This window comes from Rhamphochromis sp. 'chilingali' (genome assembly GCF_963969265.1).
Source record: "Rhamphochromis sp. 'chilingali' genome assembly, chromosome: 19".
In the NCBI taxonomy this organism is placed as follows: Eukaryota; Metazoa; Chordata; class Actinopteri; order Cichliformes; family Cichlidae; genus Rhamphochromis; species Rhamphochromis sp. 'chilingali'.
The window spans coordinates 12020938-12037934 of record NC_137946.1 but is presented as its reverse complement, the minus strand read 5'-3'; the positions used below and the strand labels follow the sequence as shown (position 1 = coordinate 12037934).

Below are 16997 nucleotides of genomic sequence, written 5' to 3'. Positions count from 1 at the left end.
CGATTTCCTAAGCCTCAGTTGGAGGTTTGCTGGTTTCAGAAATCATTTAATCCAGTTCTGCACCTCAAAATCATGAAAATAACTAACAATTTGTCACCTCCTTTAACTAACTAATAAAATATTTGGAACTTCATTCATGAACAGTTTATTCAGCACTATTCCCAACAGGGAATCCGACCTACATGTTTAGAGGTGCAAATTTCCACAATATCCTATATTAAAGGCACCTAAGCAAGAATTTTCTTATGATACTAACCTGCTCAGATTTTCCAGTGTACATGACAAGAAGACAAAAAACAAAACAAAACACTGACAGGTCTGAGTAAAACACCTTTGCTCCCATGGGACTTCCAGTATGGACCCCATATCTAATGAGTTTGGAAAAGGCTAATGAGCTATCGAACTCTGATTCCTGTTTTCCTCCTGGTGGATCACTACAATCTGACCCCTGGATTCTTCATCTTACTCGACCCTGCTGATGGTCAAAGGCAGTGGATGCTTGTTTCTAAGGGCTTTCCCAGTTAAATGAAGGTTACTGCGCATTATGACGAGTGTAAGGTAGCACACGGAGAAGGTCAAAGGTTTTAGATTCCTTCAAACAATCACAACACAGAGGCTTTCAAACAAAATTGGGACTGTCGTTTCTCTGCACATTTCACGTGTCACAACACTGATGTTTAATATCTACCTGAGGCTTTTAATGTAAATTGATTCATTGTAACAAGCTGTTGTAAAAATGCAGGAAAATTTGTGACTGAATGTATAATTTTTTTTAAATACTGTACAATACTTTTTAAAATCACAAGCATTAAACTATTAAACATTTTAATAATTTAATAATTGACCACAAAGTGTTGACAGTTTGTTATTCCGAAAGAATATCAGGAAGTCGGGGGATTGATTGATTAAATAAATAAGGACAAAAACTACACCTGAGACTTGAGCTCTGGTACTTTTACATCTCAAAAAAGTGAGTAAACCTAAGATGTAAAAATACATAAAAAAATAAAGAAATAAAAAAGAATCATCATCAATCAAAGTTATTTTTTGAATAGTGAATTAAAGCTCAACTGAAAAAACCTAGTAAATCCAATCTGGATGCTACCTGAAACTACTCTGACTTTAAAAATAATTAGAATATATAAAACTATAAATAATAAACCTGACAGTGGGTTTATTTTGTAGCATAAACGATACAGATGCCATTTTTAACACTTTGTTAAAGATTGCATCTGCACTATTGAGCAGAATAAAGTGTAAAGTACAGAAAACCCAGAATGTAAAATGTCCCCATATGAAAACGTGGGGTCTCAGGAGGCACAGGGGTGAGGACATGCAGTTATATGTCAATGTAAGAAATTGTTAGTGTAGAATACAGTAGGGACATTGTAAAATAACAGTTTACTGCTAGTTAATATTCCTGTCAGTATCTATTAAGTATATGTATAGTACAGTATGCCACATTTTGCAGTGTATCTTTTACAGTTAAAACATAATTCTTCACAATACTTTCAAAGTATTTAATTACAGTGGAAAGAAATTAACCTTGATGACATTTTGATTGGAGATGGTAACAGAAGAGTTTGAGCTCCAGACCCACAAAAATGCATCTGCACCTGAGTGTCAAAGCTTTATTAGTCTTTTCTAATTGAAATTGATTTTATATCCTTTAACCTCCTAGGACCGGGCGCCCACATATGTGGGCATCACATTTTGGGTTGTCTAGACCAAAATACTAAATTTTGCTCTACAAGGGCCTGATATCCACTTACAAGGACATTGTACTGGCTCTCTTTTACCGAAATTTAAAACGAATATCCTCATATGTGGCTCTCATTTTTCTTAGAAACAAAAATCAGGTAAAAAAAAAAAAAGAACAATCTGGTGATTCCTTGTTTTTACATTCATCAGGTCCTAATATGCCCAAATATCAAAGAGAATTTAAAAATGCATGCCATGGAAGAGTTTGGGTTTTAGGAGGTTAAACACCAAAATGATTTTGAGCTGCTAAAAAAACAGCATTCTGAGTCTCACTTTAGAAAAACTGCATTCTGTATTTCTGCATTATACCTGTGCTCTTAACGGCAAGTTGCAGAGAAGATTTTGAAAGAAGGTGAGAAGACGGAGGAGGGGAGGAGGAGCAGATCAAAGACTTGTGACTGTCACAGAAAGAAGACAAAAGAAAAAAAAAGCACAACATATTCCGGAGATATTCTCTGCAGTGCTGGAATATGCTTGGTGCTCACAAATCCAGGCACACGAGGCCTGGATTTGTGTGTGTGTGGCACGTGCACACACAAAGAAACACCTACCGGGCTTAAAATAGGACAAAAACTATTAGCCTGCTGGCACAAAAAATAATAAACTACGTGTTAAAATTAGCACAGTGGATCCTGTGAATGGCAGTAAACCAGTTTTGCACTAGAGGAATGCTTTAAAGTGGAAGAGGGCCATCGATGAGTCATTGACTTGATTTTAATAACGAGAAAGAGAGGATAAGAAAAAGGGTAGAAGTAAAGGGCATGATGCTGGGTAAAGTAAGAAGGAGATAACAGCCCATGTCTGTATTCTCCACTCCTTTATGCAAAAAAGGGGGTGTTACATCTGTATTCAAAGCGGGAGCCCTCTCAACCCTCCCTCTGTTCTCTCCCTTTTCTATGCTGTGTACATTAAAAGCCCAAGTAGAAGCAGGTGTCAACCATTTAAATATATACACTGTCCTGGCTTTTATTCTGCTGCACACTTACTTAACATCTATGAATGGCACCCTCTTAACTCCTTTTAATTCATATTCAAAACAGGTTTTATTGGCACAACTGAGGTGTAAAAACGAATTGTGCGACTGGAGCCACTGCATCTCCTTAATGCGAGAGACTTTGTTAACAACACACAGAGCATGAGTCAATGTGCGAGATAGGACTAAAGCCACATGAACAATATCTGTGTGTCAGCATTCGATTCTCTCTTTCTCTCTCACTCGCTTCTTTGTCACTCGCTCATTTTCTGGAAAGGAGTCGAGATTGCAGGGCATTGAGGGAGCCGCGGTTCTGTCATGTTTTCATTAAAAAGCCACGCTTCACTGTCTAATCCTAACTGCTCTCCTCTTTCCTAACCAATTGTGACTGCTTACCTCATCTTTCAATCATGTTTTCCCTGCCCTGCCCCTTGCCGCTGCGTGATGTTGTACACCAACTCACCGTGAGGGTAACGAATGACATAAAGTTGGGGGGACAGAAGTGAGGAAGAGGCAAACATGGAGGCTAAGAAGAGGCAGGGAAACAGAGGGATGAGGTAGAAAAGAAAGCAGAGTCCAGTTTTCCACCATGATGGGACCACGTCTCTTCTGCTCCACTGACTGCTCTGTCCCAATTTGCCCTGTGTGACTTTAAACAGTAAACACTGGGGGAGGGGATGAAGTGTGTGTGTGTGTGTGGGTTTGTGGGGGGGACCGTCGGGGACAGACATGAAACCAATTGTATGCAAAAGACATTGTTTGCATAGATATACCTCGACAGAACGCTGCAGAGGTGCCATGTTACCCCCCATAAAGCCGTCCCTAACCAGACAGGGCGACAATGCAGCGTAAAGCTAAATGGACCATCTCAGATAGAGAAAATTAAGCATCAGTGGAAGCATCAGAGGAAACGAGGGATGCAGGGGAAAGAGAGTGGGCGGATAGGAGAGAAATGGGGAGAGATGTAGAAATAGGACTCCATTATTCATGACGTGTGTTTCATGTGCTTGGTGACATCTGGGACAGCAGTGATAATGAGAGTCCCGGGAGACAGAAACCACACACACACACACACACACACACACACATGTATCCCAATGCATGGCATCGTAGAGACACGTGCCACTATTGTCCAAACACCTTCTCTTTACTGGATGTCCCATTAATTCCTATTGAACAGCTAATTTTCTGTGCACTAAAGCTTAAACACTGAAGTAACTTTGGTCTTCAAAAAATGCACCTCAGTATAAAAGTAAACATCCGGCAATGAAAAGCTTTCCACTCCTCCACCTTGTTTTCATTTAGTTGCAGATAAGAGACGATGTTGGATTTATGGTGTGTGTCTGCCATCATATGTGTGTGTGTGTGTGTGAGACAGAGAGAGAGATGAGATGAGATGTAGTGTACTCCAGCTTAGCCCCATGGCCTGGGGCAGTGAGCTGCATTAGCAGCACTGAGTGAGCTGCCTGGTCCCTCCCTATTAGAGTGCTGGTGGCAGAGGAGTGTCACTGCCCAGTATGAGGGAGAGAGAGGGAGAGAGAAAGGAGGTGGGGGGGCATGACTGATATAACCAAAGTATCAAATATCCTGAGTTTCATCATCGTTACTGCAATTAAAGAATGGAGATCACCATCTGAGAGGTGGAAGTCACAGATTAAAGAACCACTGACTTGGTTATTCTGTCAGCATAAAAGATTCAGTTTTTAAAGTTTAGTTCTGAAACAGTGTAAGCAACCTTCTTTGTGACCTTCTTTGTGACTGTAATATGTAAAAATTATCTGTAGGTGAAACTGAACCGAAAAGAAAATGTCTAGCGTACAGTATAGCTACAGTTACATTACAGCACGAGCAAATGCTGAATGTGAATTCTATGATGCACTTTCTCCTTGAGTCTGCATCGAATGCTCAAGAGTCCAAAGGCTGTCAGTCTGAATTTGTAACCCTATGACAGAGTCCAGCTTCACAGTAACGCTACACAAGACAAATGTGTACACACAATAGAAGTACACTCACTCTTCTGCTGTCAGTCTTCATAGTTAGCATTTCAAATTAGCTCAAAATAGCTAGAACAGCCTGTTACTGCATATATCTGCCAAGGTGTGAAGATATGAAATTTCTCCCCCCACACCGTGCATGGATTAGTCCGTGCGTCCAGAAAGATATACAGATCTGGACAACGCTGTGATGCTATATATAGAAATAATAAGGAATTTTCTCAAAATTTCCTGGATCCAGATGCAGACACAGGCACTAAATCACCTACTTGGACTCATAAACCTGATTATGCTTCTTGTTCTTTGTTTTACACCACTTGTCTTCCTCTTCTTGCGACATACCTCCTAAATTCATAAGTGCATACTGCACTATATAGATAGATAGATAAGATAGATGCATATCTCTCTCTCTCTCTCTCTCTGTCTCTGTCTCTCTCTCTCTCTCTCTCTCTCTCTCTCTCTCTATATATATATATATATATATATATATGTGTGTGTGTGTGTGTGTGTGTATTCAATGTATGAATTTCCCCTGCAGCATAAAACATTGCATCTCATTGTCACTTTTTGCTGGATACCAAGCCTTTTACCAACACAATGCTCTGGAAAATGAGGGCTGCTATTTGTTTCTTCCCCATAGTATGTATATGCTCAGTTATTGACTGATGTCTTAACAGAGTTTCACTTTATAGTGATCAAACCACTCACCTACTGCAAAAATAATGAATTATTGAACATTTCCTATGTGCATACTAATCTATAAGCAACAAGCCACCTCTTCCTCAGACAGGCGTTTCTGTCACATAAAGACCTCAGAGGAGCTTTTCACTATGACCCACGCTATAATCAGTCGGGGTCTGTGATGTTGATCTGGCCTTTGTGCGTGTTTGGATAGCTAATAGTGAAGCGGATCAATAGGTCTGATTGAGAGGTCATGTAGGAACATGGCACTTTGATGACCACCGGGGATCCCATCCAGTCCCTCATCATGCCTCCTCATGAGACTGTGAATGATAAACCACATTCACAGAAACATGAGGAAAAGAACCTCTCACTCACACAGAGAGACTCACAAAAGTAGAAAATTGATACCAGAATTTTGAGCGTATGTAAACATATATTTTTACTACAATCCCACACATCAAATATGATAACATTTCAGGAGAAAACAGTGGGGCAACACTGTAAAGCTATAAGTTTTTGCATTGTAGAAAGCCAGGATTAGAGAACAAATCACTGCCTTTAATAATGAAAGCAACACAGAAATGAAGAAAGAAAGGGACACGAAACTTCTAGTCTCTGCTGTGAGTGGTTGTGAAAATAAGCATTTCCTTAAATACGATTTCTTAGTAGATCCTGCTGTAATCTCCTCGCTCTAATCCTGCTTTCGCCTGCCTAAACAAAAGCGTGGAAGGAAGTAGGAAAAAAGGGGTAAAACCTCTTTGCTTCCAATCCTATTTCTTAACCCAATCCACGCCACATAAACCCTGCAACTCTTTTACTCTAAGCCTTGACACAAGCCTTCCTGCTTTCACTTTCCTTAATGACTGTGGATGTGGACGGAAATGCAGATTAACAGCTATCTCTTACAACGCCACTGGGGACCCGTTCTTTGCCTTGATATCACAAAAAGTGTCAATAATAATGCAACGATAATAATACTGACTGATTGGAATGATTGCTCAGGATTATGGATATGACCTGAAATCAATGAAGATAAACTACTTTTATTGATCTGCTTTCCTTCTCATATTAGCTTTTTGTCTTCAGTTATAATGCGACAACTTTAGTAACTAAGCTACTAAGATTCTGTTTAGATGCCATTATTTGCTACTGCGCATCCATTTATATTTACTGAAAATTAAAAGTTTACAATTTTGGTATTTTGATTCTCCCACTATATCAACTACATTTGACCGATATGTCTCCATAATTCAATTACAATGTAAGTTAAAAGCTGATTTCTGCATTTTAAAAGAAGTCACACTTGTTGAAAAGTTCAAAACAGTAAGATTTGGCCTGGTTGGCGTTGTTTCATTTTCTTGGTTTGCTCTATGTGACTTTTCACAAAAATTTTATTTTCATCACAAAAAAAAAAGAAAGCCAAAGGAGCAAAATAATCTTGGTAATTTGTCAATGAAGAAGAAACTTCCTAAACTCTCGCTTCCTCTCTCCCTCAGTTTCTATACTCTCACAGCCTGGCTTGAAGGGTTACATAGTGGCCAGGTTTCTGTCAGACTGATGTGCTCGCAGGGGCTTTCCTATCATTCCCTCTTACTCTGAGTGACACTGATACACTGATGCACTGTAAACATAAACATGCTGCATGTGTGTGTCTATAGCTGTGTGTGAGCCTGTGTGTTTTTGATGGAGACAAGGAGGCGAAAAAGCAAACGAGAGCGAGGGCCGAAGCGTCAGAGTGTGTGCATTTCTGCGTTAAGTGCACGTGAGCAGGCGAGTGTAATAGTGTGTAAATACTCAATAACAGCCGACACTTGTCAGCCCTCTGCTCTGTACACACAAAGCCTGTGGTTGGGCCATTGTTGAACTCCGCCTCTCCATGCCATCCCTCCAACCCCCCCCCCCCCCCCCCCCCCATCCCCTCCCAAATGGGCTTCTCAAGCAGAGATAATTATGTCTATTGTGCCCCTTGCAGCACGCGCTCACACTCACGCACACACACACACATACACATTCACTGGTTTGTGCTAATTAACACACCCACCCACGTGTCTGCTCAACCTAACTGAGTAAAAGATGGCTGCCAGCAACCCATCTGTTCCTGTCCGGCTCTCAGTCGCTCTCAGCACACTGGGGCAAATATGAGAGGGGCAAAAATATCTACAGAAAGTGAAAGACCAACTGACAGAGGTGAACAAACCACAAACAAGTGAAAAGACATACATTTCAACCCTGTCATGTTGATTGTTATGTCTCGGGAAGACAGTTTTTCCAGCACCTCATTGCTGAGTTTTGGTCATACTGCCACACGTTTGCAGGTGTATGCTCATGGTGGAGGCTTCATCTGCATGATTTAGTCCCCCATTAACCCTTCCCTATTGCCTGCTGTGTACCACATGGGACAGAGGCAGGGGTAGATGAGGGAGAGGTGAGAGAGGGATGATGTGACACCCAAGGGTTTGTGGGGGTTATGTTCCAAGAGCCCCGGGGATGCCACGTATTCCCCATCCTCCTCTATCACACAACGTCCTGATGTACTCAGACGGCCCGAGCACAACAACAGGCGAGAAGTCACAAAGCAGCGCAAACCACAGCCTTAATGTATCCCAAGTTAATGTTTAATGAGTACGCCATATTCAGGCTGGTACATGCAAAATCTGAAAATGGCTTTATTGTGTTACTTTTGAAGGGCGCGTGTGTCTGTGTGTGCAGAGAGGCTTGTTCAGTTGTACTTACTAGAAGCAAGTGTGTGTGTCAAAGTGTGTTTACAAGCGTCTGCCGTGTCCCAGACAAGTGTATCCATTAATGTATTCCTGCTCTGAGTACACAAGCACAGATTTACAGACATGGTGTCCTAACACACTGCTGCTCTCCATGACGTCCCTCTGCCTTTGTCACCTCTCTCCTGCACCTGTGTGAAGCCTTATGACACTAACTTTCTAATTACACAGAGGGAAAACTGTATAACCATCTATACACATACAACAGTATTGTTATATAATGGTACTCCCTATGTGTGTGTTTATTTTATTTTTTTTCACCGTTTTGTATACTTAGTTTTTTATTTTTCCTTTTGTCCTACAGAAATTATAACAAGCATATTTCAGAGAAAAAATACAATTAATTGATCTGTTTTATAAATAATCTGCATATTAATTGACAAAGTGGACTGGAGTGTGCTTGTCAGCATCATCAGACTCCCATGTGTATTTGAATCACCTACAAACCAGTCAATTCAGCTGCAATGTTTTAGCTGTTTGCGTAGCTGTATATGTGTGTGTGTGTGTGTGTGTGTGTGTGTGTGTGTGTGTGTGTGTGTGTGTGTGTAGCTGTGTACTATTGAGTCTATGTAACCTCCTGGTGTCCAGCACCCGAGGGGGCCAAAGATTGATTTGTAATGTAGCCTGTAAGTGACCTCGCCACCTGGTGACTCCTGTTAGAATCCAATTTTACATTAGCGCCTGATACTGATCACACTGACAGGTTATGACAGGTTACAGTACAAAATGTGCCTGACTTATGATATACTGCGGCTATTTTGTTAAAATATGAGAGGGGGTAGAACAAGATGAGAGTTTGGAGTGTGACTGAATGAGAGCAGAAAATATTGCTCTGTGTAGGACAGGAGTTTATTAATCTGGTTTTCTAATCTTATATATACACTGTAATTCTATTTTGTGCTTTTCAGCCTGAGGTTTTAAGGAAATGTTTATCAAATTACTGTGCAAATACATAAACAAGACCAAACAGTGTAGCAGGTGGATTAGATGGGGCATGGTTGGGCATCTTCTGTGGACCACCATGTGGCTACAGCCATCTGCTGGTCCAGTCTCTATTCATCGGACCCACTCATTAGCTTTCTGCTGATTAGACCGACGGCCTCGATCGGCAAGCTGAACCCTCTCTGTGTCCCACTGTTGTCTTTATTCCCGTCCACAAACCCTCCATCTCTCTGTCTCTGCTCCAGCTCGCCTCCTTCAGATCACTACTCAGATTAGCAGACCTCAATTGTCTCACGAGGGTCACAAACACGCGTGGGCACACACACAGACACGCACGCACACAAAGCTTAACTACAAGGATAGTACGGGACGGGGAAGCGAGAGGGAAATAGGTCAGTCTGCCTGCACCCCTCCCCTCTTAACCACCCCCCCTGTCCTGGCTGGATGGGAAAGTGGGACAGGCAAGGGGACAAACACACACACACACACACATACATAATCATGCACACATATAATCACACACACACACACACACACACACACACACACACACACACACACACACACACACAAAATGCTCCAGAAGGGAAACGTGTGTTTGACAAAATAGAACCTGTTGTGGTTCAAAGGGCATGGCTGCGTTGTGTTATGTCATCAACTCAACCTTCACACCAATATGTGACTGTGCTACTGATCAGAGTCTACACATAGCAATGCCTCCGTGCAAAAGCACAGATATGAAGTGCAGATAAACTACTTAAACTCTTTTTTAATTCAATGTAGGGCTGTCATGATATCAGATTTGCACATCACAGCAACACTGTTGCCATATATATAAAAAAACCAAAACATGCTATCAGTCAGATTCGTCTATGACTTGGTTCAGTTTGTGTTGTCTGATCCACTAATGTAAAGAAAACAGGCCTGTCTATTCATGTATGTACTCATACTGTGCTTTTGTTTTGAGATAGGGACAAATGACGAGGAGGAGGTACAGGAAGGAACTGTGATCAGATTCATTGATGGTTCGGTGGTGCCACAAATGTTGCTTCGAAGGTGGGGAACATCAGTGAATCACTACGCCTAAAATACCTCAATTTACATTTAAAAAAGATAAAGTCATAAATATGCACTGAGCTATCAGCTGAAATGCATTTCTGAAAATAAGAAAAAGCAAAAGTTTTTCATTTTCTTTTGTGACAGTTAGCCAAAGCCCACCAGATGACAATACATAGGACTGAATGACTGAATGCTTTGACTTGGTGCTTGCAGACCATTTCCATCAGACAATGGCCTCTCTCATCGGTAACAGATAACAGAGTATTTGCTCTCAGAGATACATTTAAGTGGGTCTGATCAGAATAAAGATTAGTACTAATCAAATGTTTGAATATTATTTGTTGACAGTCGTATTATTGTGTTAAGTGGCAAAACCTACAGGATTTTTATCTGTCCCCTGCTTCTCATTACCCTAAATTGTAACAAGCAGAAAAGGAAAATGGTGCAATGAATGAGTCTGACTATGTGTGTCTTTGCACAGTGGCTTTATTTCCTCAAATTTCACCATCATCTCCTGCTGTGACAGGTAGTCACCTACTCACGTGCACATCGGGAGCTTTCCATCATAAAATCTATTTTAACTTTCACATCTTCATTAGATGTATCCAGACAGTCCTTTGCTGGCCAATCAGGGAAAAAGCATCACTCTGTAGTGTTTGAAATGATCTAGTGAGGAGTAGGAGATCAGTATGAATACACTGGACTGTTTATATAACCACATGTATCAGCTGTATATGGACATTTACTGTATGTGTCCATGAGTATGTTTGCATATTGTGCACCCATGTGAGAGTGCAATAACAATATTCAGATTATGAGCTGTTGTGCAGACTATGTTGATTGGCTGTGAGGATGACGAGGTCACTTTGCTGATTGGAGGGTCAAGGTTGAATGCAACCACGCTGCCAGTGTTTGCCCTGTTTGTGTGTGCTGCTGTTGTAGTGAAACGAATGCTGAGTTCAGTGAGCAGCTCATCATGTTCAGCATCTGATCCTCACACTCACTGCTCATCAACTGACCTATATACCCCTAATTACACACTGGAGCCTCATGACAGTACAGAAACACCCCATACATAGAAATCACAAATATAGACACAGAGGGCTGGCATACCCAAAGCAGATCTACTATATTTATGTTCAGGAATCATCAGAAGTCACATGTAAACCAAGCGTGACGTCAACAACTCATAATTTTAAGAGCCGAACTGAGGAAAGGGAAAGAGAGCACAAATATGAAAGCATACGAGTAGAACATTTATGTCTGGCTGGCTGATGTGTGTATAATATGAGCATTCATGAGAATTTTCATGAATTTAGCTAAGTAAAAAGCAGTAAAGTATTTTTCCCTACACACTTTAAGTGTTAATAGTGAATGCCAAAATAAAAGTATGGCAAGAAATACAAAAAGTGGGTGATTTGGTCACAGCCCTGAAAAATGTGGCCCATTAAAGCAGTCACATTGGTAACTGAGGACAAAAAAATAACTCTAAATACACAAAAATGCTTCAGTATTATAAAAAAATACTGTACCCTGAAATGTCTGAAAATGACAAATTACTGCAACCTTGGTGCATGTACATGTGTGACACAGAGTCTGTGTGCTTTGCATACATATAATATAAAACGCCATCTGCCAGGACCTGAGGCCGTTCTTGCCCTACTACCCTCCTTGCTACTCTTCCTTTGGTTTGCTCTTCTTTTCCATCTCTCCTCCCTCTGCCCTTTATTGTTATTGCAAGGGGTTTTACATGCAGAAAATAATTAGGCCCACATCTCAAACAAAATCATGAGAAAAATGTACCTACAAAAAAAGCTGGAAAAACACATAAAGACAGATCTCAACATTTATCTTTTCTCGCACACACACACACGCTCACATACACTAATGAGGTTAATGAAGATGAATGCAGGGGCACAGTCCTATTGACATCCTGTATCTCTAATTGTGGCCCTGTTCTTCAAGGACATAGTGGCAAGACAAGCAGGGAGTGGACCAAAATAGATCTGATGAGGAGAACGTGTGGAACGTGGAAAGAGATGTCTGTCTTTCATTTTCTTTGGTGTCAAACACAATTAAAGGCACTAGTTGACATTAGCTTGAGATAATTAAATGTGATGTGGAAAGCAGGGCTAGCAGAGTTGGAAAGATGGAACCGTCCAAAGAAAGAAGGTGGCAGACGAAAGAGGGTGAGGGTGGAGATATGTTCAGGAAGGAAGGAGAAGGAGGAGGAGGAGGACCGGATCAGTGATCCAGAACAGTGAACAGACAGAAGACACGAGTTAAGAATTCGGTCAAACACAGAGCACAGTGGCACATCAACCGCTCTCACACACAAACAGAGACACAGACATAAAGACACACACACACACATAAAGACAACCCTGAATCCAACAGTCAACAATCAATGTGCCTTCACCATCTCGCTCCAAATTCACTCACTTAATGTCCTACCTGGGACAATGGAAACAGTGTCTCTCTCCCAGGATACAACACTGACGTACTCCTGCACAGCAGCGGGGATGAGGCACTTGAACACAGCTACGTTGCCCCGCATTGAGCGTTGGTCCGCCACCCGCACGGTGTAGGGCTCCCTGAAAACTACACAAACACAAACACAATATTACATACAACACACTGCATGTAGAAAGGATTCAATCTTTTAAATGGGGTTTTCTACCAAGGAATAAAGACTTCCCTATTTTTTTATGAACATTAAAAGAGATGAATTTGAAAGATGATGATTATCTACATAAAATATCCCAGAAGTGTTCCATTTAGAAGATGCGTCGAGAGAGTGTGAGCGCCATCAACATGGTCCTATTACCCCTCTTGCCAAGGCAAAAACAACAATCAGCTCCGTGTTTACATCATCAAAAACAACACATTAACACTCCAGAGCAAAATGCCCTTTCATCAATTACCACAGCACTCCGCATGTATTCACTGGAAATTACTGAACTACTCCTGTCTATTGTTTGAACTCTTCTAATCCTGCCTCTGCTTTTGGCACAAATGGCACAAGCCACCATTAGGCAGGATAATCATGGAAATCATTTTCTAGCTCGGGGATGACATCATAATAAAACACTGATGTTTTTGCTCAGAACTTCCCAAGTATACAACAGACTGAGCTGCACTGAAGGGTTAATGGTGCTTTGGTTTATTCAGGTTCATGCAATATTTTACACTCTGTTGAATGAGCAGGAGCTCATTAGCGAAATCACATGAAAGCTAGCACGTATCTGAAGGTTGCTAAGAAACTGGTTCGGAATCCCTTTCCTGGTAACAGACATGATGACAGCATGCATACATTCCTGCCGCAAGAAGAAAACACTTGCCAAAATTTACATCTTCTTTAAATAAATAAATTAAATAAACCCGTTCTGTTGAGTTCTTTTGAAACAGTATAATGAAACCCTTCTGTTGTGAATTTCTTTACACTTTGCTGTAAGCCACGAGGCAGTAGCACTGAATTCAATTTGACTCCTGTCAATAGCTGCTCAGTGGCAGTGCAAGCGCAAAACTGTGGCCATAAAATCCCAAACAAAACACCCACATCCTGTCTGACTGTATAACCTGTGCACCAAGGCTTGACTGAAGCCGTTGGCTGCAGGATGTTTGGTTCATGCTAATCCCTCGGCTCCTGAGGCCTGGCTTTTGGGTCATGTGGGAATGAAGGCAGCAAGCGGCTGGCATACAGCTCAGGGTCCTGGCTCAAATCCTCAACTTGGCACTAGTATTAGTATTAGAATGAATATGAGTATTAGTTTAGGTCGGTGTTGGGAGGCAGAATATGAAAACAGATGTTGATGGCAGGCGGGAAGGGGGAGGGACTCACTGGCCTGAATGAATGATGGGAAAGGGGGAGGGCAGGGCGATAGATGTAGTGTAAGTGTATGTATCTGCTGATGTTGACGTATCTGTTTACCGGGTAATTTTCCTCTTCGTGTTTCTCTTCTCGTTGTAGAGCTGGAGCTTCCCAAAACCCCTGATGTACTATTTTACTTTAGATGAGGTCTCGCCTATTAAAGCCTCACATGCGCTAATCAATGGAAAGCACCAATTAGGTTTGTTAATGAGAGATAATTAAAGAAGTGTGCTGTGGCTAAATTTAGTCTGGCACAAGAGGACAGTTTGAAGAACGAGGGAGCAGGGAGGAGAAGGAGGACAGAAATGGGAATATGATGGCAACAGAGGCAGCTTCCGGTCAAAATTCACAAAAATAGACTGTAGAGAGTCTAGGGGTGTATACTATGTGTGTATCCTTTACTATAAGTGAAACCCACAACAATACACAACAGAGCATAAAACTTAGTGCATAAACCTAAAGTTTAGTACTCTACACTTAAGTACACACATTTATTTTTTATGCAGTGAATTGCTTTTCACACCCTGCAAAGCATTTAAAGGTACTTGTTTAAGAAAAATTCAAGTGGCTGTCAAGCTCCTCTTCTGTTGTGCTGACCTTTGATAAATGGAAGGACTGCCAACGAGGATGAGCCGGTTAATAGCCTTTTGTCACAGTTTTCCTCCTTACCGGATGTGGTTATATCTCACAGTAGAGCTGCTACTTCACTCTAAGTACTGTAAGGGTTGTGTTTTGAATTTCTTTCTACCAGATTGTGCCAGGCCATAGATGAAGGGGTTATGTTGGTGTAAAGTGCAGTGGTTCATCAGCAGCTCAGTCAAATAGGTGTGAGCAAAGGCCAAGGCCTGATGTAGTACGTGATGCAGATGTTCTCTCTGTAGACTGTGTTCTAGGTCAATCTGTGTTCAGGTCGAGACAGGCTATTTTAGGGCAGGTGATTCTGTGTGTGGGTTGGGCTTTTTGCAGCTGCCAATCACATCTGCTCTAGTTTATGCTTCAGCAACAGTCTCTTCTTGCTGTATCTCGCTTTGACCTTCCGCTCCATAACCCCACTTTTCTTTACCCTAGAGTTTATTCCCTTCCTGGCTGTCCATTCAACTCACCGGCTTTGATGCGAATGTTGGGGCTGCGGATCTTGCCGGCCTGGTTTTCCGCGGTGCAGAAGTAGTCATTGTCGTGGATGTAGCTGTTGTAGGCAGAGGGCGAAAAGGGGTACAGTTGCAGCGTGCCATTGGCGTGCACATGCCGGATGTGGGGCACGTCGTAGATGTCGTCGCCGGTGGCCAGGTACCAGCGCAGTATGGCACTGGGGGTGCCCCCTGCTGGACAGGGCAGGGACACCCCCACCGAGCTTGAGTAGGTTACCCTCTGCAGGGAGGCATTCACAAAGTACAGCCTGGTAGAGCCCACATCCTCACTGTGTACTGCAGGGGCAAACATACAACACATCATCACTTAACAGGCAGAGATGGAAGTAAAGAGTCAATAACAAACACCTGTTACACGCTGTACACATGCTGAAAACACACAATAGTGTCAAAATAAACTTATCAGATTTCAGCAACACTGATTTAAAGCATTAAGCACCACAGTAAAGTGAAAATGTTGGACAGACAGGGAATGTCCTTCAAATCTGTGGCAAAATAATCATAACAAATGTGTGTCAAATGTCCAGCTGCAAACATCAGTCACATGATGCAGAAAGCAAGGGATTTGGGCCAAAGTCTGTGATGGTTTAGGTGGATCTGGGGGTGGGAGAGGAGGAGCCTGTTACCTCCATACAGTTCATGTACAAACACATAAAGACAAACAGAAAGCAAGAGAAAGAGAGGGAGAGAGGAAGGGAGCATGTAGATAGGTTATGTGATTGGAATTTCTATGCCAGACGCAGAGATTTAAGTCTATGTAATCTCCTTACATATTTAACACACACACACACACACACACACACACACACACACACACACACACACACACACACACACACACACACACACACACACACACACACACACACACACACAAACAGGAATGGTATTCATTGGCACTCAGATTAAACACATACACCTCCAGCACTGAGAGGACAGTGAAAAAAAGGAATGAGGCAGGCCCGTCTCAAATTTGAGGTCAGTATAGGAAAGATTAGAAGAAAAAATGGAAGGGAGACACCGCACAGATGTGGATGTTAATTCTAAATTATGTCATCTAATACAAACTGTCCACCAAATGGTCACCCTTGTACAGCTATACTCAGAACAGGAAGTCTTTAAAACATCACCAAAGGTGCTAAACGATACTAAAGTATCAAGAATTTCGATCAAAACAGGTTAAACTTAGCACTCAGTTTCAAATAGATCCTACAGATGTTCCTCTGAATAGCCCTGATATCTAATACTGCTTTTAAAGACTGAATTTAATCAGTAAAACTGATCAGAATGAATAACTTTCTCATTGTTATAATCACATTCACTGATTCAAATAAATGTATGTATGTATTTATTTAGGTGAGATCACTGACTTTTATGGGTTTCTCTTTTTTTCTTTCATATTTATTCCTAATTTAATCTCCTCCATATATCTAATGCACTCATTCATTGCATATCAATAGGCCCAAAATGTTTTCTGATGCAGTTACATAACAGATCTGATGACAATCTGCAAAGCCTTTCGAGAAAATTGGCTTGGGGAAAAAAACACAACTGCTGAGCGTCTTGGAGCCCAAATGGATTGGAAAATATCTTTTTTTTTAAACGTAATTTAGCACAAAATTTCTGATGTGAATAAATAAAACAAAATCAGAGCTATAACAGTAAACCTCATATCCGGTGATATAAGCACAGGACTTTCAACTAAGTTATTTCATTTACTTTTGTCACTATTTTATTGATCACTTTGGTCAACAAGATCTTACAATTGGAAAAAACTTTCAAATCGCA

The 16997-nt window shown here is 41.4% G+C and overlaps 1 protein-coding gene across 3 annotated transcripts in view; it reads right to left on the bottom strand.

Annotated features, from left to right (window-relative positions):
- Positions 1-16997, bottom strand: part of LOC308386547 (cell adhesion molecule DSCAML1-like) — a gene marked incomplete at its 5' end in the record, with an annotated part of 54124 nt that overhangs the window by 27576 nt on the left and 9551 nt on the right. For 2 of the 3 annotated variants that reach the window (XM_080866163.1, XM_080866164.1), the window contains 2 exons: positions 12645-12791; positions 15165-15485. In XM_080866163.1, coding sequence (XP_080722289.1) covers positions 12645-12791; positions 15165-15485 — 468 coding nt within the window. Of the gene's footprint in view, positions 1-12632; positions 12792-15164; positions 15486-16997 lie in introns of all 3 variants that reach the window. The other variant, XM_080866162.1, reaches the window with a different exon arrangement.